Here is a 27,340-nt window from a genome sequence, read left to right on the forward strand (position 1 = left end):
GGTTTACACACGCTCAGGCCACGCTAGTCATGCGAATCATGCCCCGTTGAGGGAGGGAGATAAGGTTATCGCTTAGCTAAAAGCATTTCTGCTGCTGACGCTCCGGTTGTTCTAAGCGGACCGTCCTGAGAATAGCAGAGCGTCAAAAACGGTCAGCTAAAACTCTCTATTGTGGCCAGCTACAACAGATCGGCTGCTAAAACATCTTTCCGCCTTTCTGCGAAGTAGTCTAGATCTTTGAACCCGTGATAAAGGAATAATGTTCACATTTTGAAACACATTGTGTTACTCATAAAAACAAAATGTTGTGCGCTTAGCCAGCTGTGTTTGCTTTTACGTGAAAACACTGCTTTCCAATAGGCGAACGGGTCGAAAAGACCAACACTTGTGAACAAAGAACTGAGAGTTTTCTTTAAGGCTTGGGCAAGCCTGTGTAGTACGCAGCCCGACACACAGAGCAGGCGCGCCGCCTGGAACGAGTGTGCATGCCTGAAGATCTTGGGCTCGGATGGCCAGGCTAGCGGCCACTGTATACTATACCCGCAGTACATAAAAAGTCCTGCAGGAATTTTCTCTAATTCATAGAGATTAGGATGCGGTTAGTCTTCCGCTGGTGAAAGAGCTCACGAAAAGAAATCTACTAATCCTATCGCATCTGAAGCGCTGTGCGGTCGCCAGAGCACCTAGGCAATGCTTTCTCTCATTTTTGCTTAATACTATAGCATTATGTTGAATCTTCCATCCGTAGTTCAAATTGCTGTCTGCAAAAAAAGCACAGTAATTGGTTTTTTCTTCTTCGTTTCACGCCATTTTCAGAATAACGGAAAAGCGCAAAGAATTTATCATCGTAGATGCGCAGACCAAGGCTTAAGCAAAACCTGTGTTCGGTCTCAGTCATCTTCTGTCCTGCTGTTGCCAAGTGAGTGGCAACGGGAATTACTGCGCCTGCTGCTTTGATGATATATAACGTAATAACCCACGTTTCGCGCTTTTCGGGTGGCGTATAGCAAGGTGGCAAGTTTTCACTCGGACAACTGGACAGGAAGCCTTAGTTAGTGCCACTGAAGGTGAACAAATATTTAGACGCTTTTGTAAAATTTCAGAGCTGGACCCTGCAGGATCATTGCAGCCTGGATCCTAATGTAGTATAACCCCCACAGTGAATTTTTACATGTCAGAGCTTACGCGATTTTATTTAATACAGGTCAGTAGAAGTATTTGCATTACATGAACGTGCTTGGTGCGATGTCTTCCCAGTTGACTATTCCTGAATGAGGTCGCAGCCGGCATGCGCTGTTTCGCTCGTATGCAGACTGGGCATAAGCCTAGGTCTGTCGATGCTCGCAGATTGACTGCTTGATGGCAAGCACTGTTCGAAAAAAAACGACAGCAACATTAAGGGCAGCAAAGCATTACAAGCTTCCAATGTTGATACTGCACAGAACGGATGTCCATTGATTCTTATGTACCTTTGTTTTTACCATGGCGTGCATGAGCTTTAGCCGCAGAAAGTTTTATTGTTACAGATAAACAAGCATAAACGTGAAAGCTGGGCTACTTGGTTTTCTGGAATTGGACGGAACCAGAAGGGTTGGTGAACGACCACGAGTGAGCACTGTATGTCATTGTTTGTTAATCATTCTTGTCCTGCTGGGTATTAATCATTATTGTCCTGAATGGTACTAGGCTGCTGCAGTTTGCTGAATTATAATAAATACCATTGTTCGGGGTGACTTGCACAGGTCATGATTTTGTTTCAGCACATGACTACTGAAGCCTTGGCAATGACCTTGGAGGAAAATAACTAGGTTCAAGAAAACACTTCTGACGGTAACCACGTCAAGTAATAAAAAAATTCTGTGTCACCCCGAAGGAACCATTACCAGTTCGAAAACCGTTTTAAGAAAAGTGATAGACTACGCCTCCGCCTAACTGAAAAAGTGGCGTTCCTGACATTTCACATTTGGTGCCTCAGTGGACAACACAAATGAGAAAACCTCGCCAACTTAGAGAGAGAGGAACTGGATAATATAGGGAGTAGGGCCTAATTTAGACTAACCTTTAGATGGCCAATTTGGACTGACGGAAAAAATGACTTGTCGTTTGTAAAACAGAAAAAAATCATAAACGGTTTGAGTGTAATGGACCTACAGGAATTGGCGCGAAATTCAGTAAGCCGGAATGAAAGCAAATTGTTCAGAACTGTCGGTATTGTACGGCTCCGCTGTTTTTATCTTCTGAAATCAATCAAAATGCTTTGAGTGAAACTTAAGCGCAAACAGACACAGGGACGAGAAAGGGAAACTACACCACCATTTACTATCAACTGAAAGATTTATTAAAATCGAAAACACATATATACCATGCCGAGACCCAACAATAAGGCACGTGTGACCGTCGCATATGCGTACGGCGGTACATGAGGACCACCACCCCTTTTCATCTCTTTTTTTTTCTTCCCTCATCTTCTACCCCTCTACTTAAGAAGTTGCACTTCTTTATCTAGAATACTCAGTGACGGGTGCCTTATACAATCCGAACCCGTAATCCGGATATGAAAGGCTTCAACAATTTTCCTGGTAGCACGGTCTCTGTGTTTAAAAAGAACTTGCGTGTCTATGAAACATGGCTTACAACCGCAGTCTGAACAGTGCAATGCCAGGTGTGTGTAGGGCCTTTCTTTCAAGGAAAAGTGAGGCTCCCTCAAGCGTACATTGAGAGACACCGGCCGGTCTGGCCGACGTACACCCGGCCTCAGGACATAGGAATGCAGTACACAACATTGGTCACCCACCGATTAAACTGGAGTCTGTGTTTAATCAAACAATCACGTGTGGAAACACTGTCACGGGAATCAAGCCTGTTGCTCACCGTGCTGCATAATCTACCTAGCTTATTCGTGGCCGAAAAAAACACCTTAACCCGGAATCTGTCGGCCGTCTTCTTAAGGCGATGTGACAGCGCATGTACATACGGTATGACCGCCACTTTTTTACTCTGGTCGGTATCTGTTATGTGATGCGGACACCCTTTCAACTGCCTTACAACATGCTGACAGATTGCCTGGAGCACGGAGAGAGGAAAGGCAGCATTCTCCAGCCGAACTATTTGCGCATTGAAGCTTTGTTGCGCCAAATGATAACACGACTTGTTGACTGCGAATTTGAGGCGCGTGTGGGGGTATCCCATTCTTAACTAGCTTCGAATGAGAAGAAGCAAAGTTTAAGAGCGGCTTGCTAGAACGGGGCGCGTACATCCAGCATGTATTATGCCGCAAGAAACAAAGCTCGAGGTCAAGAAACGTCACGGTGCCGTCAACGGGAACCTCCACCGTAAACTTCAAACCTTCACCTTTTGCCTTGAAGGTATCAAGGCGGCCACCAACCAACTCGCCATTACGCAAACTAATTGATCATCCTGCTGCCAATCTGACACTTAGAAGAACGATTGGCCAAGTGGTCTGAGCCCTCCAGGCAGGAGGGGTTGGACAGCCGCGCTCATTTGCCGTCGTCCTGGATCAATAATCGGGTCCGGATTTCACCCCCCCCCCCGCTACGACTCCCGCCCTACCACGTCATCTTGGAGCGCAGCCCCTTGGGAGCAAAAGTTAGCCTACTGGCGCGTTTCGAAAAGTAGCACGCCAGAGTTTCTGCGGCGGGACCACGTCAAGGTCCAGGCACCCTGCATTGTCACTCTCACTTCGTAGTAGCTCGATTACAAGGAGTCGCCAGCTTCCCCAGCAGGAGGGTGCTCACGGGGAATCCTGAGATTACCAGAGACGACCCTCAAGAGTGTCATATGTCACACTTTGACACCCCGGCCTCCTCCCACGCTGGATTACAGTGCTCCATTACAAGACCCAGCCTTTGGGTCTTTCTATAGAAAGTCCTGGCCTCCTTTACACTGGATTACAGGGCTGCGTAACCTTCCCCTAGCCATAAGGAAATCCAACTAGAGTGTCATACACGTGTGTAACCAACTTTTACCAGGCTTCCTCCCATGCTGGATTACAACGGTGCGTTACTTCCGCTAGCCATGGTAGAGCTCACACAAGAGAGTCATAGCTACTCCCGCAAAAAGTTCCTGCGATTTTGCAGCCGCCCCTTTCCATAGGGGCGACTTCGCGTGCAAGCCGGGTGAACTTCCCAAGCGTTGAAGTCCCACAAAAGGGCCGAGCGCCAGGCCGGGGTGTCGCTTCTACCTATTTTACCTGTAGGTGCCCGGAACCACCAAGGCACACGATGCACATGGCGCCTTCCTCAGCCACGGTGGACGCTCAACTCACAACCACCTGTGGCAGGACAAACCGCCAGTCTCTTTCACCCCCCGCAATGGCGCAACGCGGCATGATGGCCGGGGGCCACGCCAGATGGACAAGGGTCAGGGGCCCCTCGCAAGGGTAAAGGCAGCTTTCCAGGCGTGGATTCCCCTTTCAAGGGTCCGCACTTGACCAGGGGCGCCTGAACCCGTATAAGTCACCCGTCACTGAGTATTCTACATAAAGAAGCGCAACTTCTTAAGTGGCGGGTGAGGGAAGAAAAAAGAAGAGAAGGAAAGGGGGCGGTTGTCCTCAGGTACCGCCGTGCGCATGTGGAATGGTCACACGTGCCTGATTGTTGGTTCTTTGCATGGTATATGTGTTTTCGATTTTAATAAATCTCTCGGTTGATAGTAAGCGCTGGTGTCATTACCCTTTCTCGTCCCTGTGTCCGTTTGCGCTGAAGTTTCACTCATGGATGTTCACCAACTACCTCGTCTCTCCATTTTGCTTAAAAATGTTTTGTATAACTTAATATTTTTATCTTTAATAACAATGGAATTCCTATTTGGGGGGCTACAAGAAATAGATAAATAAAACAGCTCGCACACGTTCACAGATTTGTCAAATGAAAGGACATCCACACACCACTAGACATGTACCCCTGCCCTCTCCGGCTGTTGTGGGTTCCGCGAAATACGCTCCCCGCTCACATTGCAGCGGATAGGGCTTGTCAGCCTACGTCGATTCCTCGGCCGCTGCCAATGTTAGCGACCGGTTCATTCGAAAAGCTTCTCCAACGGAAGGATGATCTGCGTCGTGCCGCATGCACCCTCGTCCCACCATGCGGAACGGACCTCCCCAGTTGACTTGCTCGTTGGGAAGAGGTTTTCCTGCGCTGACTTCGCATTGGAGTGGCGCTTTCGCCTGCTGTGTCCCGGCGTGGCTACCACACTGCCATTCCTAGTTCGATGACACTGTCACTTCTGCACAGCTCCTGCCGAACAAGATGATGCGCACCATCTAATCTAATAATGACGGTAGACTAACAAGGCTTGCGGAAACACAATAAAACACTGGAGTACATTAGGCGTGTAAACACAATGAGACGTCAATAAAGGTCCCACAAACTACGAGCACATATGTTCTAGTACTTAATACCAACAATGATCAGTAAATACTTCATAAAATGACAAGCGGCCACTTCAACATTATCGTTCAGACCGTTGCGTGGCATGATGAATAAGCCAATTCCACCCTGGTGAAATTTGCTTTCAGTCTTTACCCCACGTTTCTGATTACTCCGAATTAGAAACTGAATTAAGAACTGAATTACACGTGTTACACAATTCTTTTTTTCACTCTAGCTTTGCTTCTACGTAAACGACGTGACCAGGGCAATACAAGCAGTTTCAACATCTTTTTTCGAGGTCTAACCTGGAACATCTGTTCAAAATATACTCAATTCAACTGAGCCAAAACGAGCATATAGTACTGATTACAGCAGGTTGGTCGGTACCCAACTGCAGATATGCGTTGCTCTAGTGGCTATGTATAACTTAGGTATGCTCTTAATCCCACATGCGCGCGCTGAATGCTACGCACATAGGAATAAGTGTACGGGCAAAAACCTTCATGATTCACCCTCTTAGTCCGCGTCTCCCTAGGGACCTATTGAGTAATTGTTTGATCGCTTCCAAGGTTCATGCTCCAGCATACATTCCTCTCTATGAGGAGTTGCACAATACAGCCGTGGGTATGTGCTATGGATGACTTTTGTAGAACAGTAGGAACTTCTGGGTATGAACTGAAGCTAAGGTTTAAGTTGTACTGGACGGTCGTGCGACTTGAAATAAATGATATCTGCAGTTGGACGTAGAAAGAATACTGTCATATAATGTTCCTAAGAGCTTCCGATTGACTATGTTGAACGTCAAATCGTGACGTTAGGCCTAACGTTAGGCCCAACGTTAGGCATAACGTAGGCTGTCGCATACCTGCACCATTCCCTCCCTCTGCACGCATCAACGTTTGCGCAAGCGAGTTAACTGGAAAACATGGGCAGCCCCACAAATGAGGCTCAGTCAGTGAGGCTTCACCCCATTCATGCGAATACGCCAAAGTAAGTTAGTAGTGCTTTTGCGGTAAAAATTAAAAACACCGAAAAATTATTTGAATTACCGGCCTTAGTTCTTTTTGCAAACTTTGCATAGTGTGGCTGTTAGCGCTAGTCAAATTTCATATGTGCCCGAGGAGCGCGTTTTCAATTTTAATCAGAATATTCAGCGTCAGAATCGCATTGCAGAACACTTTGATGAAGGAAGCTCCTGAAACCTTGTAGCACGCGGTGTACGTAGATTGGTTTTCAAAAAAGAGTGGCGGAAATGTTTAATATTTTCTCAATTCATGGCTGTAACTTTTATGCTACTTTCGCGTCTTCGTGTCCCTTTCTGTATCTGGCTACTGCGCTGGTCTTCGTGTCCCTTCCTGTATCTGTTTCCGTCTAACGTTGCGCAAAAGTTACAGTCATGAATTCAGAATACCAACTAGCCCGCCTAACGGTGTTATTGTTTAAATTTTAGCACTTATATTTTTGGGCCTATCAGATGTGTCAAAGATCAACTACGAAACAGGGAGGGGTTGTCTAATTTATTTTAAAGGGAACAACGCCGAAAGCCCATACCGACAGGGACTTCACACAAGAAGGAGGTGACATTCTTCGACACTGAGAGTGAGAGAGAGAGAGAGAGAGAGACAGCGAGAGAGAGAGAACAACGTTATTAAAGTGCGTGTAGCTCGATTAGATCCCCATCGCACGGGGGGTCTTTCTGTGACGCGGCCGTGACATCTTCTCGACATCTTGTCCCTCTACTTCGGCTCTGGCCTCGATACTCCCTTCGGCCGGCTAAGCCTGTCCCTTTCTTCGAGGGCCGCCGAGATCTGCTGGTAGTAGCTTCCCGCTGCGGTTTCGAGATGCGGCGGGATCACAGTCTGTCGACGCTTCGCGCGGATTTTTGATACAGTCCCAGAGAATGTGAGCCGCGGTGGCTCTCTCCTTCTGCCTCACTCGGCACAAGTCACTTCCGTACATGCTGGGGCACACGTGGCTCATCAGAACCGAGGTGAAGAGTGACCCCGTCTGCAGTTGCGGGTATATCACCACTTCCCCTCGGGTTTGGCCCGGGTGAAGTGGCGGTACGTTTCATCTGCCAAGTCTGTACTACTTCACGATCTCGTTGTAGGTGGTCATACTGTCCTTCGACTCCCTTCCCAACTTCGACGGCTCGGGTTCTGCCGTGGCGGCGCGGTTGGTTAGTCCTCGCGCCGCCGCGTTTGCCTTCTCTTTATGGTTGGTGTTGCCTCGGTTCGGCACATCGATGCCCATGTGTGCCGCGAACCACTTGATGGCCAAACACCTCCTCTCGCGGTCGAGGTCGACCGTGCGTACTACTCGCGCGGCCTCCCAGCACACTCTCCCTCTGGCGTAGTTACTCACCGCCATTCTTGAGTCGCAGGGCACCGTCACGCACGCAGGATCAGCGATGGCCAGGGCGATGGCCCCCTCTTCTGTCCGGTGCGCCTTCTGGGTTCTCACGCTAACCACCGTTATCGTTTTGCCAGTCAACGCCCTCACGACCGCCGTGGTGTAAACCCTCTCGCTCACCTCGTACTTCACTTCACCGCGTCCACGTACATAGCCCCTTCGTCTCTGGTGTGGAGGTCCACGAGCGCCTTGGCCCTCGCCGTCCTTCATTTCCTTGTTCAACTCGGGGTTCATGTTTTTCGGTACCGGGCTTACCCGTAACCATCTGCCTTTGGCGTCCGGCAAGAATACGTGTTCGTTCTCGGCTTCCTCCTCTCTCGGTGTCATACGCAGGTCGTGCAGTATTTGTTTGCCCCTTCTCATTTCTTTGAGGGTGGGTGGTCCTCTGCGGCTCTGCGATCTCCTCCAGGGTGTTGTGCACCCCCAGGGCCAGGATCGTCTCGGTGCTCGTGCAGTCGAGGTGTCCGAGGGCCACCTTGTATGCCTTGCGTATGAACGCGTTGATCTAGTTTTGCTCGCACTGCCTCCAGTTGTGGAACGCCGTGACGTATGTTATGTGGCTTACGGCGAAAGACTGCACTAGTCGGGTGAGGCTCTCTTCCTTAATACGTGCCTGTCTGTTTGACAGCCTCCTGATTAGCCGTGTGGCCGCGGTGACTTTAGCCGCGACGCGGTTCACCGTCTCGCCATTCACGCACTTGCACCCTATCAACATGCCGAGCACCCGGATCCTCTCGACCTGACGGATCGTGTGGCCACCGGTCGTTCTAACCTTGATCTTATCCTGTTCGTTCGGTGACTCTTCGTCCCCTCTCTTTTTCCTGGTCGTTTTCTTCGGTGGGATCACCAGGAGCTCGGACTTGCTCGGGGAGCTTACGAGTCCAGATCAGTCCACTTGCTCCTCGATGGCATCCACTGCTTCTCGCAGCGTGCTCTCTATGTGTCCGTCGCTTCCTCCCGGGACCTACAGCGGTATGTCGTCGGCGTATCTGGGGTGTCCAACCCCTGCCACTCACGAGAGTCGTTCGCCCACCTCGATCATCACTAGGTTGACGAGCAGCAGCGAGATGACCGAGCCCTGGGGGTACCAACACTGCCAAGCGTCTTTTTCGGGAGGTTCAAGTCACTGGAGTTCATCTCGGTGGTCCGCTCCGTCAGGAAGTCTCCGATATACTCGTACCTTCTTTTCGCCACGTTCAGTCGCGACACCTGGGCCAGGATCGCCAAGTACCTCACTTTATATAATGCACTTTGCAGGTCCAGGCCCAGGATCGCCCGGTTGTCTCTCTTGTTGGTGCCGCCTACCATGATCTCATTCTTCAGCTGTATCATGGCGTCCTGCGTCCCGAGCTTGTTCCGAAACCCGATAACGGTGTTCCGGTGCAGTTCCGCTTCCACCAGGTACCTTTGCGATCTGTTCATTAGCACGGGCTCTAGTGCCTTGCCCACGCAACACGTGAGCGACATCGGTCAGAGCATCTGGATGTTCAGGGGTGTGCCCGGCTTGGGAATCAGGATCGTCTTGGCCGCCTTCCAATGCTTACGCAGCTTCTCGGCTTGCCAGCACCTGCTTTAGTACGCTGTGAGGTTCCCGACTGCTCTCTCGTTCAGATATTTCAGTGCTCTGCTCGTCACGTGGTCGGGTCCGGTGGTTGACTTGGTGTTCAGGTTGTGTAGGGCCGCTCTCACCTCTCACACTTCTATGTCCCTGCCTAGTCACTCGATCGTCTCGCCTTTGTAGTTCGAGTGCGTCTACGGGGGGGTGGCCGGCCGGTACTTGTAGTCGAGGCGCTTCTTTACCTCTGCCTCTCCCTGCTCCTCCACCAGCGCCCTGTGGAGTATCCCGGCCAGGTTGTCGTGCTGGTGAGACCTGGTCTTGGTGTAGTCTAGTAGGCGTCTTAGCAAGTTCTACGACTTTCCACAGTGCATTTGTCCATCCGCCGCGCTGAAGGCTTCGTTCCAGTGCTGCGCGCATAGGGCCCTGCTGTGCGACTCGATCACGGGGTTAAATTTTGCCATTTTCTTGCGCAGTGTTCTGTTCGTACATTTCGACATGATTGACTGCTTGGCCTCGATTAGGTGGACCAGGCGGCTGTTCACTCTGTGGACGCGCGCATCGGTTTTGATTTCCCTGGTGGCCTCCCTCATTTTCTGCACGATCCTGTTGGCCCACTCATCGATGTCTGCGATTTCCCCTTCATTTTCAGGCAGCAGTCCTCGGAAGGCGTCCCAGTCCGTGAACTGGTGTTTCCGCGGGCTTTTGCCGAACTCTTCTTTGTCCTCCAGCGGTACGGTGACCTCTACGATATAGCGGTCGCTGCGCAGCTCGTGTCCTTTATTCCGCCACCCTAACTCCGCAGTGTCTCAGCTCCTGCCCCTGGCGAACGTGGGATCTGGCGTGGTGTCCCGGGCGACGGAGTTGCCCGTTCTCTTGGGTAACGCTTGGTCGGTGATTAGGCTCAGCCCCAGGTCCGTGGCGTCTGGCATTAGGTCTCTGCCCCTTGACAGCGTTCTGGGGTAGCCCCAGGCCCGGTTCTGTGCGTTGAAGGCCCCGCAGATAGCCAGCCTATTATCGTGCTCCGCCGTTTTGCTTGCCTTGTGTTCCAGCGCCTTGAATTTATCTCTGCTGTGCGATGGGCTGCTGTAGACATTCATCAGGAATGTGCTCTCCCTCTTCTTTTTCTTCCCCCTGATTACCTCCACCGTGGTGTGCTCTGTCATGATCTTGCTTAGTAGTTTATGCTCAACGTACGCAATGCCCTTTCGTACCAGAGTGCAAACCCCCCGGCCGGGCCTACCAGCCGCATTTTGCTAGCTGGGTGGGCTGTCGTGGGTACGGTTACCTGGGAGTCTGGCCTCTTCGGTTCGGGTCTCTTGCAGCATCATTACGTCTGGCTTTCTCGGTACTTGTAGGCGCTGATGTAGTACCGCCTTCTTTGCGGCGAAGCCGTTGCAATTCCGGTGCCAGACCAGGAGACCCCTCGTCGTTACTGCTGTGGTTGTTGCTTTGGGTGTCCCGTCCATGCTTGCTGGTGGTTGGCCATTTGCGTCACTAGATTTTATACTGTCGTAGTCAGCTGCTAGCACGTTCTCTCGAGCGAGGTGAACCCGTCGTCTATCGACTTGGTGAACGTAGTTCGTACGTACTCTTCGAAGTTGTCGAGCCTCTTCTCCATCCGGTTGAGCCTGTCTTCGGGTTTTTGGCCCCACAGTCGAAGCGCACCCTCGCGTTCGGCGTCGGGCAAACGTCTCTTCGGTGGCCTACCTTGCCTCACTGCTTGCCCACGTCGAAGTGCTTGCGGTATAGCGTGCGCTTCGTGGCCACTTGGCGGTAGATTACATAGTTCTGTACCTTTTGGCCCTTCGAATACAACGATGACAGTTGACGAGCTTCCAATTCTCTGTGCTCCTGTCGCCAGCGGATTTCTTGAGTTTACGATGTTCCACCCGATTTCCGTCGGGGTGTCCTCGACCGGTATGCCTCTGATCACTCCCTTGACCATGCCGGCCGGCATGGTCTGGCACGTTCTTACCTCGTGCGACTTGCCTCCGATGTGGAAGGCCTGGATCTTGGCATAGGACCGGGGTCGAGCCTCGTTAGGACTGCTCACCGTGATGATGTCCTGCCGCACGTCCCCCGCCCCGTCCGCCCTCGAAATTCTCGTTGCCGCCATAATTGCCGAGGCGACGATCGAAAATTGCGTTCTCGCGATGTTTAGGCCTCCTCTCGGCCGCATGATCATCTTGATTTCCTACTTGCGGATTATCTCGGGCATCCACGTTGCTTTCATTGCCGCTGACCTTGCCTTTATGGCCGCGTGTTCCCTGGTTTTAGGTCTTCACTGGCGCGCGTCGAATGGGGCGCCGTCTCGGTCAGTCGGTGCTTTTATGCGTCGGCCGAAATGAGTCCAACGGTTATTCTCGTTGAGTTCGTCCGAAGGAACCTCCTCTCCTTGTACCTCGAAGCACATCCGGCCGCTGGTGTTGTTGCTGGGGCCCGGGGTCGGTAGCGTTTGAGGTAGTGACGTAGTTATCTCCATCTCGGCGGCTACGCTGTCTTGCTCCATCCCCACGCCGGCATTAGGCCTAGCCGAGCTAAGCCTAGCTGCCGTACTTCTCGGCCACCCGATTAAGTTTAGCGGCCGATCTGCGCCGTCGCGGGTATAAAGTCGTCGTAAACGGTAAGAAGAACGTACCAGTTGGTCAAATCTGGTACCGGTAGATGCATCGTACGTTCACGGACACATTGGTACCAAATATACGTTGGTAACTGTTGATTAGCGTTGCGATAATTAGTATAAAAACAGGAGCCGATGTGAGCACGTCCATTCTCGTCGGCGATCGCAGCACCCTCCTTGACCACTGAAGATAATTTTTGACGGGGAGATCCTCTGCGCGACCAAAGCACTTAAGTCGTGCTTCCGCGCCATTGAACTGGCCGTTAAAGAAGTTTTCTCACATGTCTTCTCGCTACGATAGCACTATAAAATCTCACTTCGCGGACTGCTTCGGCAGATTACAGATACGTGGGGCTGGAAACTGTTCTGTGCGAAGATTTTCTTTGTGGCTGCCACAAAATAATTCTGAGCTACGCTTGGTTGAGTCGCGTGGAGTGCACATTCTTGCCTGTGATACATCAAGGCATTTTCGGAGAGCAAAGTAGTACCTCGCTTTTTAATGTGTAACACGCGTTGCCGAGTACAACCTCCCCCACCACCAAGCCAGGACCGTGTCATTCCCTGCATTTCAAGAAAGATGCAGATATCACGGAAGTTTCACTTGTAATCGTTATAATAGCGTAAATGAAGATAACTGGTGGAAGGAAATTACGAAAAACTAGAAAGTATAAAAATACGGGAAATGCCAAACCGTGCAACACCCTGCATATTTCGCGGAAGTTGCACATGTAATCGTTACAGTTGCGTAAATGCAGTTATTTGGTGGAACAGAATTTTGATGAAGTAAAAACTAGAAAAACATAAATAAATACAAACAATGGCAAACTATGTAACGCCCTTCACATTAAAAATGCATATTTGGCGCAAGTAACAACTGCAATCATTATAATAGCGCAAATGGAAATAATTGCTGGGTCAGGATTTAGAAAAAACCTAATGTTGGTTTTAAAGAGGTTACACTCAAAACAGGCCACATACGAATTCTGAGCATTAGAGGAAAATTCTTTGAATTTCTGCAGATTTCTCTTCCCATCTGCGTAACGAACAATTACAGTTTCATTATCCTTTCAGTTTCAGTTTCAGTTTCAGTTTTGTGTAATCGATAAAAAGGGTTAGTGCATGGGGATTGATATTATAGAAAGCGGTCTCGAAGTGCGGCACTGCGGTGAGACCTTTTGCAAATGAACAGTATTACAATATAAAGTTCTAGCAATCACAACAGAAATAACTTTAAAAAGAAATATTGCGAAGATTATTGCAACATTACACAACGCTCACACAGAATAAGCTTGTTCACAAAGCTAGCACACGTCTCAGTTATACAAAAAAGTGCGAAGACAAAAGAGGCAAAAGAAAAATGGCGAGAAATAGAAAAGAAAAAAAGTGAGCATAAACATAAGGTCAAAGTCGTGCGAAATAATCAACTGATAAGTGCGGGGTCTTCGAGGATAAATTTAAGAATTGATTTTTTTTGCAAGGTGAAACACTTAATTTATTTCTAGCATTAATAGTCAAGTCATTCTATAATTTAATTGTGGCAAATCCAGCCGTCTGTTTACCATTGTTTGTTCAAGCTTTTGGGCGTAAAAATTATGTTGTAATGCAAATCGCGTTATGTTATGATAAGTCAATTCAGTTCTACCAGTTGTAAAAAGCGCACTCTTATCAGTAACAAGTCTCTGGGCGGTCATTCCAAGATTATATAAATGAAGTTTATTCAACGGGAGTAGATCTGGGTGTTGATATCAGGAATTGACATGGGAGTTGAAAGAGCTAAACATCTTGATTCGAATGGCTTGGTTTTGAATGCTCTTCAAAGGAATTAAATGAATATCGTAAGTTAAGCCCCAGGATGAAATGCCCCAGGAAATGCCCCAATAGTTTATATGTCTGTAAACAAAATCATAGTAAAGCGTTAGAAGCGTAGGCAGGCGGAAATAATTTCTTGCCTTATTTATTACTCTGATCCCATAAGCCATGTTCTTTTTCAGTAAGTTTACGTGGCTAATAAATTTTAAAGAGCTGTCGAGTTCAACCACCAGTCGGTGGAATAGCATCAGGATTAATGTAAACCGGAGAAATAAAAGTTAGAGTCGTCAAACGAGACGAAAATACCACAAATTTCGTTTCGAAAGGTTTGATTAATAAACCATTGCTCTGACACCAAGAACAAATGTTACTAATATCGATGTTGAGGTTTGTAGTAAGAACGTCAATAGATGAGTGTGACGAGTAGAAGGCGGTATCATCAGCATAGAGTAGGCAATTAGACAACTTGAGGCAGGTAGGAAGGTCATTGATGTATAATAAAAACAAAAGAGGGCCGAGAACGGAACCTTGGGGAACGCCTATGTTATTGGTTTTAGTGTCTGAGAGTGTAACAGAAATATTATTAATCTGTTCGCGAATAAATAGGAACTTTCGTAATAGTTGCAGCGGTGGTTCGTTATAACGTACAAGGAGAGTTTCGAAAACAAGACTTCATGAATAATGGTGTCAAATGCTTTGGTAAAAGTGATGAAAATACCCCCAAGCGCAATTTCTTATATCAAAATACGTATTTTGTGTATCGCTCAGCTTCTCAATTTTTACAAGACAGATGTCCCGTCCTATACCGGCACTTCGCTATTATGGTTTGAAAATGCTTTCTTTTACACTTCTGTAAGCAAATCTTGATGAAGCTCTTAATGCACACCTGGCTGCTTTTAGTGAGATACGAGTTACGTGGGTTTTCTTATTATAACCATTTTTACTGCTGCGCGCCGTTATCGCGTGTTACTGAAATTACATTTTGTGAAGCAAGTACTTACAGATGAACCTTGCGGTTTATCAAAACATATTGCATCAAGCAATCGGCTCTGCCGGCAGCGCAGCGATCCATTCACTAGTAATGTGTAATTATTATCATCGAATGATGAAATACTGACTCATTGATCAAGTGATTGATTGGTTAAATAAAGCAAAAGTGATTGAGGATTGATTAACAAACGTAAGGTTTCTGCATGGGACATAGATCAAGGTACCTACCCTCGTTGCAAGTACATTGTAAAGGAACGCTAGCTCCTTACAAGAGGCTTTTATGGGCGGCCCGGAATAGGACTGTTTCAAATAAGCAAATTGTTTCCTTTCTGTCCCTTTTCAGGGCACAGAAAATGCTCTAAAAGAAAACACAAAATCAAAAGGCAGACGGAGTTGCCTGACCATTATTTAGAGGTCGCCTTCAGCCGACGGTTTTCTGCAGCGTTGAACCGAGGTTCTCTATGAGGCCCCGTATTTGGGCGTTGAGTGGTAGCAGCAGGCCGTCCAGCGTTGTGCCTAGACCACCGAGGTTGTCGGCCAGGAACCGCCCCACCAGATAGAGCGTATACGTCAGGAAACACTGCGGGCCAGCGCAACAAGAGAACATGAGCGAGGTACGAGGGAAGAGCGGGTTAAACTCGCAGGCCATTCCGTACTGAGAGTGCCGTCTAAGTCAACGGGGCCGTGAGGGAAAGAAAAGGCCGAGGCAAGTCTAGCCTTTGCTGTGTCACGCGAATTATAGGAACGTAAGTTTGGGCCACTGGTCATTCGGGCCGAACAAAGATATGCAATATGTAAACCAAGCTGTCCCGTAATAGTTATACTGTTTATGAAAAGAAAACGACAGCATAAAAATTTAGAGACTCTTAAGACAGCTCACATGTTCTAGAGAGAAAGTATTACAATTGATTTACATGTTTGCGACATTCCGCCTCAAATAGTATGTCTGTCATGAATGTTACATTCTGTTGTAACAATGTCTTCGTCAGTGGAGAAATAAATGTCCGGCATGTAATCTTCGCGTCTTACCGTCGCGGTGATGTCGGCTGTTGGCGCTTTTGGCTGCAGCGAACGCCCGCCTCTTTGCTTGCCGTGTGGCATATTTGCACTTCTTGCATCTTTTTATGAAAATTACTTCCGTGGCGACTACACTTCTCACCTGTCGCTGAAGTAGACGCTTCCGTGTCCATCGCACTAACGACAGCACCGACAGAACAAGCGTGTCCAACAGGACGATCGCATCTTCTCATGACCATCGTCACCATCCTTTTTCAATGCGTCGTGTTCCTCTTCCCCGAGTTTATTTATACTCTGAGGATGGGCAAATTTCCCTTGATAGCATAACATACAATCCGTTAGCGCAAAATTATCCCATACTTATGCAGGGCTTAGTAGCTGCCTCTAACACCGGTTATGAAGTCAATGTCCACAGCAGATTCACTAGGTAAAACCGAGAATGCTGGCCCCTTGAGAGCAATCAGAGGCGGCTCTATAACATTCATATGAAAGATCAACCAAAGCGAAAGAGCCAACAAGCACGGGAAGCGAAGATGCGGCTAGAGGCCTACGTGTAAGTGGGACATTATCTCAGGCTTCATGGGCCGACGTTGCGCCAGAGGGTGCCTTTAATGACACGCAAGCTTTCTGAAAAGGCCGATTTCAACGGATGGTGAGCAAGCCTGTAGATCTTGGAAGATTCGGCTGGCGCCTGACATTTCAGAAGATCGTGAGAAGCAAAATATACCTGGAGCTGACGAGGTTAGTTGTCCTCAAAGAATTCGACTTTTCTTCTGGCATTCGGGGAAGCCAGCTTATAAGACCAATGGACCAGGAGGTGGTGTGTAAAGTTCTAGACGGGGCTGACAAACTTTACAGCAGTGCATATAGCTACACTGTATGTAAGGGGCTTGCTACATAGGTGTTGACAGCGGCAGCTGAAGCAGCTCCTACAACTGAAGGCTGTAATTATTGCTGCCGTTAGAGAAACTAACTTGTGCACAGATGAAGCCACGGATGCAGTGTCAGAGACTTTTCAAAGCCACTAAGATGACCCCCTGGGTGGCTGCATGCTTATCCTATGTAAATGCCTTCATTTCTGTCTTTGGCGTGTGCTGTAAAGGATTTAGAGGTTTAGATGCTCTGAATTTGCTGCCCTCGTAGTTAAGTTGCGGGCTGTTTGTGCTCCCCAAATATTGCTCATAACTAGAGACTTTCCTTGCTTTCACTGGCTCAGTTTTCAAAAACGGAGCGCAACACACTAATTACGAGACATTTTACTTGCGTCTGCCGCTACAATGATCGGTCGGTTTGTAATTTCCAGTACGGTGCTAGGGCAGAAACACTTTAATACTTGCTGAGGGAGTGCAGCCTTTTGGACCCTGGGCGCAATAGGGTCTAGCGTTGAGTTCACGCTTATCAACGTGCTTGTGGTGGTCGCCTGGACGGTATCGACACTTCTGCTAATTGATTTGATGAAGTGTGTATTTACACGCTATATTTTATATATTTTCAAAATTCGTTGCTGGGTATCAGCCTCCAAAGACCCATTAAAATGTGCACATAGGTTTCAGGGGGAGGTACGGGAGCATAAGGTTTGTGTTAAATTCTCAACACAGTATTTCTGCTTGCTGCATAATATTTTAAAGTGCATGGGGTTTATCAAATTACAAAATTAGATTTTTTATCCGGAAAACAAAATTTTGTCTTCAGGTAGTTCAGCTCGGGTGGCGTTTTAAAACATTATGACTTTGCCGAGCTGGACAGTATATTGAAAAGAATGGTGAATTAAAAAAATGCTCCAGGGTGATTATTGGTAAGGTCGCTAACGTAAACGCCGAGATGCAATGCTAAATAACACAAAAACGCCTTTATTAAGAGAAAGATGGGTAAAACACCCGCCTTTTTCCATGCAAATTGCGTCAAATCAAAGTCCAAAATACGAAATTCCCAAGTCTAAAACCAAAGTCACCTTCAACTCAGCCGGAGTCCAACGGCAACGCCCGCAGCAACGAACCCAAAGAAAATGCTTAGCTACCCCAATGTGATGATAGCCCAATAGGAGAGACATCGACTTCGTAACACGAGGGATCCAGGTTGGATTCCGATCACAGGAAGCATTTTTTTCTCGTTTTATCGTCATCGTGTGCCTTCCCATTGCGTAAAGCTGGATTTCCTGCGCTGTGCTTTCGTTACCACACTGTCATCAGTGCGGCCAAAAAAGCTTTGCTTGCATAGTACGTGACAGAAAAATATAGGGGGCGTAATGTGGTCAAAAACACAGCTAGTTTTTGATGGCCGGACCAGGAAACATTTATATGTGGAAAGTGGGAATCGACCCTTTGAAACTTTTTTCCAAAACTGAATGCAATGAAAGCACCAATAATGACACTTCTGAAAGTCTCCAGGCATTTCATGATGATTATTCACAACTCTTTAACGGTGGAGCTCGAGTCAGTAGAGATGATAGGTCTTTTTTCACCCATACCCCGGCTTAGTCATGAATAGGTTCCTCTTAATGAAGAGCCAATTACGCCTAGCAAATTAGGAGACGCTATAAAGGCTTTGCAAACCAATGAAGCCCCCGTCCGGACGTCCTCAGCACAGAACTTCATGATAAATTTTGTGTTCTCCTTTTGCCTGTTCTGCTCAGTTTTCGCACAGGCATATCATGTGGCTGCCTTTCCTTCTGCGTGTTGTGCTTCTCATATTGTGCTAATACCCAAAACCGTTCTTGAAAACAGCTTCAAAAGTGTGAAAGGATACCATCTAATTTCTTCTCCAATGTTGACTAATGTAACTTTCGCAAAACGTTTGTGACATTGGCTGCAACTCGCTATTTCTATCCTAATTGGTGCTTGCCTACATGTGGAATCCGAAGTCGAAGTTATACTTCTCGTTCATTATTATACTTACTTATACTTCTCGTTCATTATTAAAATATATTTCAAAAGAAACGGGGAAGTTGGGCTGGTGCCAATAGACCTTGCAAAAGCGTTTCACCGAGTTGGCTCAATTTTTGCAGCGAAGCTGTATATGACTACGCGAAACGTCCGTCCGTGGCCAGGAAGGCCTATCGCAGGAACCAGTCCGCATGAGCAAAAAAACAGAAACGGAGTTGAAGAGGAGTTGGGAGCATAGGAGGGGAAACGTCTCTGTCTTTCATGTTGGAGTAACACATGTTAGTTAAGTATGTACACTCTAACGTGTCGGCGTCGAATGCACACGCGCCATGTTTGAGGGCGCAAGAGAAAGTGAAGGTGTGGTTCTTTCTGAGCGTGGGTGTGGCCTAGCACAGCCTGGTAGTACGCAGACGCTAAGTTTGATGGAGTAAGGGGAGAGGGAAGATGGCGTAGAGGAACGATGCCACGAACAGCGCCAGAAGTCCGCCTACCACCGCCGTGCCACCAAAGCTGCGGGAGATCGGGCCCACGAAGCTGAGAGCAAGCGTAACGTCGGGCCTACCGTGCCGTCCGTTCCTTGATGGCGGTGTTGGGAACCCGCATGGGCGACATAAAAATATTGCGGTAAGCACAAGCCAAAAGTTTCCGTTCTTTAATTTCTAGGCATAAACAGGCAGTAAAGCGTGAAATAGCTGCGGAACACAGTTCAGAAACACTGTAATATACCCACGTGATGAACCTTAAGATACACACCATGGCCGTACCATTTTAGTTTCCCTGGGCAACCATCTCGGCAGGCTGTAAAATCCAAGCATTTGTTTTGTTTTACTGCTATGTCTGAGTAATATTTCGAATACAAATGTAAAGAGTTTCACGCTGGAGCACTGTTAGGTCAAGCTCTTTGCTTACGTGAACGGCCCTGCCTACTTTTGGAATGATTAAAAAAGTGTTTTGAAATTGCTTAGCTTGATAACGGAGCTCTGTGAAGTGTGTGACACTGCCCTGGAGCTCGAGAAGTCTGAGGGGTTTCTGGTCGGCCCTTGGGATGCTCGACCCAACTTTTTCGGAGAAATTATGTGGGGTGGCGGAGAACGTGAGTTCCTTGGAGTCCCTCTTTATAATGTAGGATCCAGTGCACCGGAAGGCGGTCAGCTCATTCCAGAATTAATCATAAATAGCAGCCATAGATGGGAAGAGAGTTATCGATATTTGCGTGTGCACAAGTGTGCAAAGTTTTTGTTTTTGCAACCATTGCTTAGGTACTGCCAATTACTGCACTGTGCTAGGAAAAAAATGCAGCCTCTGCATAGAGTCTTCGCGACCTCCACATGAAATGTGCGCTCTGACCTTCGACTTGTCCCGATTTTTGTTGAACTCGTTTCTCGGCGTCTTTTTTTTCAAAATATGGACGACCTGTTTCTAGGACCTGTGCTTGATTATGGTTTGTCCGCACATTTGTTATTTTTATTCTCTCCTGTAGGACCAACGCTGTCTAAAGCTCCCTCGGGATTTATAAGAAAATTATGGTTACAATAAACCTTACCAAAGTGTCTTTCCCGCTATAATAGAGGTATGATCTCCCAAGGAAGAAAACAACGCGTATATCGCCAGACCACTTGCTCTCGCTGCCGGTGTGTCGTCAACAATTCTTGCATGCTATGGGTGACGCTGTTTTATCTCGTGTCAGACGTATACGCATTCATGCGGCTGCGAAGACCTACTTCTTAACGTAACCCTTCTACGCTGCCTCTTAATACAGGACTACATTGTAAGGTGTATTTCCAACAATGGTCCGTAAATCGTCGGTTGTGTTAGCAACCTAAGACTGCATAATTGGTTTGTGCGTGGTGGGTACGCAGTGCGCTTCTGGGACATCCTGCAATGGACACTGAAGAAAGATGCAGGTGGTACGCCATATTTTATTGGATTTCTTTTGCGGAAAAAAACAGTGCAGTCCCATATGATCTCTTTCTTATGAGGCTGTTCAATCTGTGAAGGCGCCGACCGTCATGCTTATCCTGCCTGTTCAAATAAATTAGTTTTTCCGGAATCAGTGCACAGGGGAACGGTGCATGTGCGCTCCCCAAAGTGAGCCCCCAGAAGGCGTTCACCTTTTCGATGTGTGTGGGTGTCTTACGGACTTCTAGTGCGAACTTTTAAGTGTACCCATTCTTCCAGAATTTTAGCGCGGACATCAGACGGGGCCCATTATTCAAGAATTGAAGTGCGGATTTTAAAGGGGTGGCCATTTTTCAAGGACTTTTATTGGGAACCTTTGGGGTGTGGACATTTTAAGCTTGTTTATCAGACCTTAGATTGCTTATAGTGTTGGTCTTTTCTTGCGTATGCGTATAAATCACGTTTATTTTCCATGTTTATAATTTTTTTATTTTTTTATTAATTGGTACTCTCAGGGTAATACATTACAGAGGGGAGAGGGTTTAAAAGAAAAAAACATGAAAACAGGCAGGTATTTCCAAAGAAGACCAAGCTGGCTCAAGCAATGTACAAAAAACCTAAAATATCTCCACGAACATACAGATTTCTACACGTATATGCATTTTGGGAGGGATACACCAATGTAAAAACATATCATGGGTAAGAAATTGTGTGTTCACAAAACAAGAATTATTCAAGTAACACTAAACAATGCAGAGCCAAACAAACTGCCATCGTCAATTTCAACAATATCTGGTGGTAGGTGGTCCCAGTCATTGGCTGTACGCGGAATGAATGAATAAAAAAACCTTGTTAAACAACTGATGATGTCGACTTTGCGTGTGTAATCTAGACGCGATGATACATATTTGGGTGAAATGATTAAACAATCTCGTAAAGTGGTGAGAGAAAGAACTTTATGATATAGGCAGACAGGTGCGATTTTGTGACGTGAACTGAGTACTTGAAGACCCGAAATTGGTTTTCATTGTGGTTACGCTCGCTGTCTTGTGGTAGCTTTAGTTAATAAAACGTGCCGAGTGGTTCGGAACGATTTTCAGCAAATGAGTAAGAATTGCCGTGGAAGTATCGCATACAGATGAAGCGTATTCAAGTTTAGACCGTATGATGGGTCTGTAAAAATGAAGTTTGATGGACGACGGCGCGGAATGAAAGCTGCGTTTTCAATAACCAAACATACGCTAAGCTTTGTTGGTGATGAATTCGATGGGGATTTTTCATGATAGGTCGGATGTAATATGAAGGCCTAAATATTTGTAAGGTGAAACAGATTGCAGAGGGGTGCCGTTTAAATTATACGAAAACGTGTTAGTACGAACACAACAGATTCGAATGAATTTGCACTTGTCAACACTTAATGTCATCTTCCACTTACGACACCAGGAATAGATAGCGTTAATGTCCCCCTGTAGCACATGCGCGTCACTAATGGTGTTTAGTTCACAGAAAAGGACGCAGTCGTCTGGGAATAAATGTATTGGGGAAGAAATAAAGCAAGGCACCGTCGTCAGCAAATCTGTCGTTGCTGAGGTATTCTCTATGAACCCTTACGGCCAATTGTTCCCAATTCTTCGTTCTGAATACCTCTTGTGTACATGCTGTCAATACCATTGGAGAGATTGTGTCTCCTTGTCTGACGCCCTCCTTTATAGGTATTTTATTGCTCTTCTTACGAAGGATGATGGTAGCCGTGGACCCATTGTAGGTGTCCTCTAGTAATTTTACGCAATGCTCTTCTACACCATGATTCCGCAATGCCCGCATGACTGCTGAGGTGTAGACCCAATCAAATGCTTTCTCATAATCTATGAAGGCTATATAAATGGGCTGAGTATACTCCACGCATTTCTCTATCACCTGATTTATCACGTGAATATGGCCTACTATTGAATAGCCTTTAGCAAACATTGCTTGTTAATTAGGTTGACTGAAATCTGAGGTGGCGGAAATTCTGCCTGTATTTTTTTAAGTCCTTAATGTCACCTTTCTAATGGATTAGGATGATGTTCGCGTTATACGAAGATTTCGGTACACTCGTGGGTATTAGCCATTGCGTATACAGGCTGGCCAGTTTTTCTAGGTCAATTTGCCCACCATCCTTCAAGAGGTCTGCTGTTATCTGATCATCACCAGGTGTTTTGCCTCTGGAATTTCTTTGGACGCAACCTTTATTTCCTCTGTCGTTAGTGGTGGTATGTCTACCGCTTCGACGACAAAGTGCCAGCAGCACCTCACGCTTCTTTGCTCGTTTCTGCAGGTTGGTAATGCGCGTATGCACACGTTCTTCGATTGCTCCTTTTGTCGTCGCGGCTGTCAAGCTTTGAGTTGAAGCGTATTTGTACCGTTTGCACAAATGCCTAAGGACGTAACAAAGATAAAAGAGGAGATTCGAGGTGAGTCCACCAAACTAAAAGATGAATGAAACTAGAATTGAAGTCATCCCGAGAATCATTCGAACGGAACATTTCAAGTACCATCAGGGAAGTGCGAAACGAGCAGGAAGAACTGGCTGGCAGCATTCTGCATGGGCATAGGGTTCTTGGTTACATAGGAAAACCACTGGGACATGAGATAGCGAAAAATTCCAAACTGGCTTAGTAAACCGAGGAACGTCGAGCAAAATTCACCACTTTAGATAAAAGCAACCAAGAACTAGAGAAGCACCTTAATCTAGCCGAGCAGTGCTCGCGCTGTTCTAACCTGGAGGTTCAAGGCGTCGTAAAGCAAGAGGGCAAAAATGAGGCTGGTATTCTTGCTAAGCTTGGAGATACCATTCACGAATCTATCACCGAATCAGACATTGAGTGCTGCCACCACGTACCAACCAGGCACCTCGATAAGTCGAACATTATAATTCAGTTCAGGCCACGTGAAAAGCGAGATGCAACCTTGCAGAAGCCAAAAAGGATGCGATTAACCAACGAGGACCTTAGGATTGATGACTCGACTGCGATATGTGTGAATGAACACCTAACACCGCAAAACAAAAGGGTTCTAGGCGCTGCAGTAGCAGGGAAAAAGGAAGTGGCATGGAAGTTCGTGTGGACCAAAAACGGTGAGATTCTTGCTCGACAAACTGAAAACTCTGGAACTGTTTGCATCCATTCCGAGGCCGACCTGTTGAAAATGATGCCAGTGACACAGTTTCCCAGCCCACAAGAAGCACCCTAAGCCTCACTTTTTCAATTGAAGTGACACCGCTTTTCACCCCCACCAAGTTTAACGAATTTATATCTCAAAACCTTAGTCCGTGCTTGCAGAGTTTACATATCAACATGCAATCAGCTGTGAACAAGACAGACCAGCTACAATCCCTTTTAGACAGCTTTACCTGATCTTTTGATCTTGTTCTCTTTTCAGAAACGTGGTAGTGTTCGGATATCAAAGTCATCCGCCTTCCTGGCTATGAATTATTTTTTTCTTAATAGTCCTACAAAGCGCGATGCAGGTGTTGCGTTGCTTGTTAGAAATCCGTACTCCTGCCATGTATTACCTGGTCACTGTTTCAGTGATACAAATATTGAAATGCTGACAGTGAGTTCCGGCCACCTAGCGTTTTGTGTCGTTTTCCGTCCTGCCCATGGCAGCTTAGGCAAGATTTTCACTGTTTTGACCGCGAATTGGGCTTTCTTTCAAAAACGTTTTTAATATATATAGGCGGCGACTTTAATATAGATAGTATTCCGAGCACTCCCATGCAAGAACAATTGCTACTTACTCTACAGTGGACAAGTTTTCGTAATAATATCCGGGGCCACATACGTTTCACCGTTAGTGCTTCTACTAGTCTGGACCTAACTCTAACTAACGATGAAAACGAGTTTCACGCAGGTCATATTGCAATCGATATTAGTGACAACCTACCTATTTTTGCTCTTATTCAAAAGGAATCTAGCCCCGAACATAAATTAAAAGCACGTCGACAGCTTATTTCGGAGAAACATCTTGATGAATTTAAGAATTGCATTGCACTAGTCACCTGGTCATCTGTTTTTCAGTAATCCACAGCTGACGATGCTTATGATGAATTTCTCTGACTTTTTCTCCCTATTTACCACGAATGTTTCCCGATTGTCGAAATCATGCCCCCTAAAAATTCTCTTAAACCATGGACGACTGCGGTTCGCTAAATTCACTAAACTGTTCGCTGAATTCCTGAAGAGCAAAGAACCGCAAGGTTTAGTTCGATACAAATCTCTACGAAACCGGCTAAACAAAGGAATCCGGTTATCGAAGGTAGCCTACTACCAGTATCTGTTCGATAAAAAGCTCGCTTGCATCACGAAAGAAAAATAGAAGAGGCTAGGAGCATTTCTAAATAGAAGCACAGTTTCTCATCAAATCAAAATTCTAAACATTGACGGCAAAGAAATGACAGGTCCTTTTATCGCGAATCTATTCAATAAATTTTTTCTCTCTAGCTGGCGGCAGTCATTACAACCCTATTTTTTTTCGTTTTCTGGGCGACAGCGTGGGACCATCTTTCTTTCTTGAACCTACCGATGAAGTTGAGGTTTTTTCAGTGTGCAGCAGTCTGAAAGGTACCCAAAGCCTTGATTCATGTAATGTTCAAAGCCGGCCGCTAAAGTACGTGCTGACTTTATTTTACCTTGGTCTTGTACAATTACAACTTAGCACTCAAGTAAGGACAATTTCCTGTCGGCATGCAACGTGCCAGAGTAGCGGTAATTTACAAAAAAGGCGATAAAAATGTACCTGGAAATTATAGGCCAATGTCTGCGCTTCCATTTTTCCAATTAGGGGCTCGAACGCCTAATTCCTCGAGGGTTATATAACTTCCTTTTAAAATACCCTGTGCTGGTTGATTTCCAGTATGGCTTCACCAGAAACAGGCCAACTGAGCATGGAATATTTGACCAAAAGGAGTACATTATAAAAAGTTTTGAATCGCAGTTTCTTACCTTAGGCATCTTTGTCGATTTCAGTAGAGCGTTAGATTGTTTGAATCATAAAATCCTCTTAAAACTGGAGCACTACGGTGTTCTTTGACACTCCCTCAAACGTATTACATCCTACCTCAATTCCCGCTCCAAATACGTTGTATTAAACCACTGCCCGTCTGAAAGCTAAAGATTAGAACTGATGTACGCCAGGAAAGCCTTCTAGGAGCCCTTCTTTTTCGTGTATATAAATGATATTTGCAACATTAGTAAGGCCGTGAAATATATAATTTTTGCGGAGGACACCAGCAGCCTATTCCTCTCTTCCAGTGATATTGTTGAACTAACAAGTGCAGCCATTAGAGTATTGACATCATTAAAAGAATGGTCTTTCATTATTTCTTTAAAAATAAAAAGGGGAAAAACTAAGGCTGCAATATTTAATCCCAAAGGAAAACACCTTCTGAACTCTCATCGTCCTTTTTTAGAGAAGACTGCCAGTGAATATGTCGACAATTTTACGTCACCTGGCGTAGGTTTTACTGCTACTCTGTCGTGGAACGCCCATGTGAGCAAAATCTGTGTCGCACTTTCACGGTTTAATGGGATAATTTGGCACAACAAAGGTCTGTTACCTGCGAAAACAAAATTTGATCTCTATTATGCCTTTTTTTATTCCCATGTGGCTTACTGTTTCTAAAACGATAATTAATATTCAAAAACTTGTAAGTCTGCAGAAGAAACTACTTCGTGTGGTTGCAAACGTGTCGTATGATTCCCCAACTTTTCCGTTGTACCAGCCGTATAAAACCAAAAGATCTGACCGCCTGTTCGACTACAGATTTGGTTTCTTCTGTCAGAAAACGGTCAGCCGAAACGACCCCTTCTTTTCAAGTTTTGTAACGATTGCACGTCACAATCCGTAAATGACTCCCCAAACAAATAAACTTGTCTTACCATGGTGCAAAACAAATTATGGCTACAGGAGGCTAGCGCACATTCTTCCAACCTATCTCAACACGCCATTCTATAAAGACGTGACCCGGGCGTATATCACTGCAATTCGCAATACCTTTGTAAAATAAGGTGTGAATACATATTTGTATAGAATTGACTGTCATTGCTTCGTATGTAAAATGCCTTATATTTGGTGAAATGAGAAGGCCGTCTGTGAATAAGGCTTCCGTAGCGAAGCCGAAACGTCTTGTTTTGTGCATTTAAAGTTTTTAAGCTTTTTAACTGCTTCTTTTAGCCGGTGTATCCGTTGTTACTTCGCCTTGCATTTAGCGATATGCTTGTATGAACAAATGCTTCTGATGTGCCCATACTAGTTTTGAACAAATGTTTTGAGTGTCTGTAATGAATCCCACTGTTTTTGTTTCATCTTTTTAGATGAAACAAAAACAGTGGGATTCATTACAATGAGAATTTTTTTCATCAAATTGCAGTGTTAATGCGTATGCTGACCTCTAGGGGAGGCGAGGCTCGTCAAGAAGGGATTAATGACTGCTTTTTTTTTGCGATCCTCAGTTTTTTTTGCTTGTCAAAAAACAGGAATAAAAGCGATTGAGTCATGATGATATACGAATTAATTGTTGGCGGGATTACTCTTATAATGTTGTCTTATAATGCTTTCCGAGGTTTTCTTGACTGCCAACCAGTATTTCTGTATATATTCTTATATATATATATATATATATATATATATATATATATATATATATATATATATATATATATATATATATAGGAAATGAGGTGCTCATTGAAATAGCACAGAAATAAGAGTTGCCAGTCAAGAA

General features: G+C 46.2%; 2 protein-coding genes across 2 annotated transcripts in view; both read right to left on the reverse strand.

Moving 5' to 3' along the window:
- Positions 1-1,078: 1,078 nt before the first annotated feature.
- The window catches only part of LOC144163613 (uncharacterized), a 120,409-nt gene continuing 94,147 nt past the window's right edge, over positions 1,079-27,340 (reverse strand). The window contains exons 5-6 of the mRNA XM_077694422.1: positions 15,182-15,359; positions 1,079-1,369 (exon numbers count right to left, since the gene is read on the reverse strand). Of these exons, the coding sequence (XP_077550548.1) occupies positions 15,201-15,359 (159 nt within the window). The 3' untranslated portion in view covers positions 1,079-1,369; positions 15,182-15,200. The remainder of the gene's footprint in view (positions 1,370-15,181; positions 15,360-27,340) is intronic.
- On the reverse strand, positions 8,847-9,269 carry LOC144163094 (uncharacterized). Its single transcript, XM_077693930.1, has one exon. The coding sequence runs from the start codon at positions 9,267-9,269 to the stop codon at positions 8,847-8,849; it is 423 nt and encodes a 140-aa protein (XP_077550056.1).

This window comes from Haemaphysalis longicornis, unplaced genomic scaffold (assembly GCF_048455015.1).
Source record: "Haemaphysalis longicornis isolate Haplotype H1 unplaced genomic scaffold, Haemaphysalis longicornis Haplotype H1 scaffold_1, whole genome shotgun sequence".
NCBI lineage: Eukaryota > Metazoa > Arthropoda > Arachnida > Ixodida > Ixodidae > Haemaphysalis > Haemaphysalis longicornis.

What these genes read in the sequence shown, in the direction of transcription:
- LOC144163094 (XM_077693930.1), bottom strand. Translation starts at nt 9,269, where the DNA reads ATGTCGCTCACGTGTTGCGTGGGCAAGGCACTAGAGCCCGTGCTAATG.